The following is a 3860-nucleotide window of genomic DNA, read 5'->3' as shown; positions in this document are numbered from 1 at the left end:
GAAGGATGCTTCTAGATAAACTCGAAACCTTGCAAATTAAGGCTAAGGAAATGGTAGCCTTGTGGTACCATTTGTGGTAATGACTTAAGTAATGTACTGCCACACCAAGGAAATAAGTGTTTCTCTTTCCTCAGTAGTTTTGTGCACAGATACTAGTCTTTTAGTAATTTCATTTTCTATGTAAATTATTTTGTAGATAGTAGCTCTTGTTTTGACCCAACCTCATAGTTACAATCAACTTTTCATAATTTCCTATGAAATTACTTATGTTATGTGTGTTAGACCTACAGGTACAGATACAAAAAGGGGTAGAAGGAGTTACTAGGTGTGGGCTTGTGAAGCCAGGATGAAAACAGAGTGGAAGGTAGAACATTCCTGCGTACTTTGAGGAGGTAGATGGTGGTGTTGATTTCATTCACGTGCCTATGAGCGGCGGCCCCAGAGGATACGCTCAGCACCCCAGATTTGCTTTCCTCAATGGAGAACGCTGCTAACCGCAGGTCATCAGTCAGGTCCCAGATGCACTTATCACAGCCTGGAAGTGAAAGGGGCATGCCGTTTCTTCAGAATCACAAGTCAAAAGCATGCTGAAAGCAGGCCGTTATAGCAGAACATGAATGTCTACCTCCTTGGTTAATATCATGTTTATTTTCATCTCATGAAGAGCTGTAATTCTATTCTTGTCAGGCTTTGGTATCTTGCTTGGTGTTAGCTAGTGAAGATGGCTATTTGTTAGACACCCTTTCTCTCCTATTAGCTTTTCTCAGTCAGTACTTAGGGGCTGGCACCAGCCTTCTCCCCACTCCAGGGAGGGCACAGCTCCTCCCCACAGCCCCACTTCCTGGCAGGATGAACACTTCAGCACCAGGAGGTCTGAGGGTATCACTGTGAGGGTCGCTTCCTGACATCTGATGAGGGTGCCAAAGTTCAGGCTGAACCTGGACATGTGGGGAGGCAGGTCCCAGTTCCTCATCACTTCTCACTTTTCACACTTGAGTTCCTCTGAACACTGTCATCACCTCCAGAACCCAGGGCCCCCCTGCAACACACTCACAAGGACTGCACGCTGTGTTTCGGAACTGCCTTGACCACCTTTTGCAACTTGCCCGTTCCCAATCTCTTTCCTTTAGGTGGTGCTCTCCTCTAGAGGTGTGATAAAGGGAGACTGGCGTGTTAATGGTTGTTAATATGTTAATTTGTTATTTGAAGTTTAACATGGTTTTACTCATATGTTCTCTCAAGGGAGTGAGTCCCAGCCAGCATTTCAGGCTTGGTGGGGGAGATGCTTAGGGCCAGGCAGGCATCTGATGTTCTTAAGTTGGCCTTGCCTAGGGAGCCACCCATTCAAACAGTGGGTCAACTTGGCATTGTTTGTGCCTTACATCCTGTGGCATCTTCTAAGATGTGATCCAATCGTAATATTTATCTCTTCTGCTCAGAGGGACTGAGAGACTAAGATACTTTTGTTTGGGGGGGGGGATGCCTACTATTAAAATAGGTTTTAAACCAAAAGTTTTGTTCCCGGTATAACTCCTCATGATTTAGATAACAGGAGTGCCAGAGAAATCCAGGAAAGATAAAAGGCAGCTCCATTTTGTAAAGCCTGAATGTTTACTTCAGCTCCCACTTCAGATTTTGGGTAACTTGGGAGAAGCCTCTTAAATCTTTTGGTATCTCAGTTTCCCCAGGTGTTGTAAAGCATAGTCTGCACATCAATTATCTGAGGACCTGAAGAGACGATATAGAAAAGGAGCTAAAAAGAGCCCTGTCACTGGGATTTGTGTTTCTGACTTTGCCTTTACCCAGTAGGTAAGATGCTGAATGTAACAACGGGTTAAAATAGAGCTATGCAAATGTAAACCACCCATTTGCCCAGTGGAATCAAGTGGACCACCAAGTACTTGGTTCAAGATCCATTTGGTTGAGGTGCAGAAAGGGTTACATCTAGGGGTGGGACTCAGCAGTTTCTAGAGAGTGATATTGCATAGCTCTTCTTAATCCCACACCTGCAGCACATTAGAGAAAGTGGGGTTAGTCAATCACGTATTGTTATTTTTACTTATGGTTGGGCAGTCCATGCCTGTAGGGGGTTCAAAACCTTCTTCCAAGCATTCTCCGGTTACGCTGTCACATGGGCCTCCTCCGCAGTTGCACACTGTGGGAAACAAAAACAAGACACGAGAGGTTCGCTTATTGATGCTTAAAATATGGCAATATTTTCCTGGTTTCTAGGAATACTAGCTATTAGTGTATAATTCTTCAATGGGGATTAATTACATTCTTCCTTAAGACTGTGTAGACTCTATGATACAGAGATTATGCCCTTCACCCAATTAAGCTCCAGCCCAATGAGATTTTCAAAGCTGACCCTGGGCAAAATTGAATCTAAGTTTTTTAGGATTTCTCACCCAACACTTTGGGATTCTGACATGACAGTGTAATTACTTAAGTCCAAAAAAGTCTGCTTAAGTTTCACAAGGTGCTAAATGACCATGGAACAACTCATCATTCAACTGGATATTGAAAGCCATCCCTTCCTTGCAGACCGATACTCCAGTTTAATTTAACCAGGGGTTGATCATTGCCAAGTGTGAGGGAGGAGCAGCTCAGCAAGGCGAGAGTGAGGAGGCCCAGGAGCAATTCTTGGCTCCCACTGTGCTTGACCTTTGGCAAAACAGACTCCAAACCTCCAAATGACAGCTATCAGTGCAGTAAGAATAATGTGCTGGAAGAAATCAGGAATGTTTTTACATGAATTTAGAAGACCTGGGAGCCCATTATTTATCTACTGATAATTTTCTATCATGCCTTTTGGAAAAAGCAAAAAGAAAAACCCAATCTCATCAGACTGTTCAATTTCCACTGAGTTTCCATGTGGGAATTGATGTATAGTATTTAAAGAGGAATTCTCTTACTATCTATGGTAGCAATTAACTGCAATAGAATTATGCATTTTCCCCCACTTCTTAACTGTCTTTACAGAATAATCATAAAAACCAGCTTCAAAGAGACATCTATTTATTACATTTCATCTGTTTAATGTTCCACAAAATGCAGATTTATTAAACCATTCAGCAAGATCATGCTTTATTGCTTCTAAAATTAGCTTCTCTTCCACGAGTGATCTGCATCTTTGTAGATTACACACAAGTTTAGTAAATGTTTTGAGAATCTGGATGTCAGCTTTTCAGCCTTTGGTTTTGCCAACATTATTTCTGATGTCTGCCTTCTCTCCCTTTAGCCTGACTAGACACAGTCCTCCTTCCTTTCTGCTGTCATACCCAGGGTTATGCCTCTGTGCACATTGCTTTCTTGTAGACATGTTTACTTTTATTGTGACTTCTGCAGAACATATGTGTTACATTTTTTGATTTAAAACCCTTTACTCCTTGAATCTTTTCAAGTGGAAATCTGTTTCAGTGAGAGGATTTTTTATAGAGGCACGCCACAGGAGTGCAATACCTCCTGCTCTCCCTCCCTCCCGTCAAAGTCACATGAGCACAAGAAATACTCAATCTCAGCCTTCCCGTATTCTTAGAGGAAAGCAATCTACTTCACTTCTGAAGAGCTTCACTTTATGTGGCAAGTGGATTGGAGACATGATGAATAAAATTTGTGCATTTCAGTCTAATCGAAGTCTAAACAGAAAGATTTCTTATGCTATCCTTGAAATATTTACTCTTATAATTTGAGGAAATTGGAGGGTGGTGGTGATTAAATGGTACCCTTGGCTTGCTAATTTGTTTCATGGAAATCTTGATTTTAGCCAAACATAACTGAAAGAAAGTGATATAGCCCTCAGAATAAGAAGATTGATTTGAACCATGAAAGATTTCTTTTCTCTCTCTTTCTTTCTTTCT

The 3860-nt window shown here is 41.8% G+C and overlaps 1 protein-coding gene across 2 annotated transcripts in view; it reads right to left on the bottom strand.

The window, feature by feature from the left end:
- The window catches only part of LAMA4 (laminin subunit alpha 4), a 153741-nt gene that overhangs the window by 81942 nt on the left and 67939 nt on the right, over positions 1–3860 (bottom strand). Inside the window, exons 7-8 of one of the 2 annotated variants that reach the window (XM_017509236.2) lie at positions 2081–2155; positions 384–535 (exon numbers count right to left, since the gene is read on the bottom strand). In XM_017509236.2, coding sequence (XP_017364725.1) covers positions 384–535; positions 2081–2155 — 227 coding nt within the window. Of the gene's footprint in view, positions 1–383; positions 536–2059; positions 2156–3860 lie in introns of both variants that reach the window. The other variant, XM_017509235.2, reaches the window with a different exon arrangement.

The sequence above is a fragment of the Cebus imitator genome, unplaced genomic scaffold (assembly GCF_001604975.1).
Source record: "Cebus imitator isolate Cc_AM_T3 unplaced genomic scaffold, Cebus_imitator-1.0 Scaffold413, whole genome shotgun sequence".
Taxonomy (NCBI): Eukaryota; Metazoa; Chordata; class Mammalia; order Primates; family Cebidae; genus Cebus; species Cebus imitator.
This window is presented reverse-complemented; position numbering and strand designations above follow the sequence as displayed.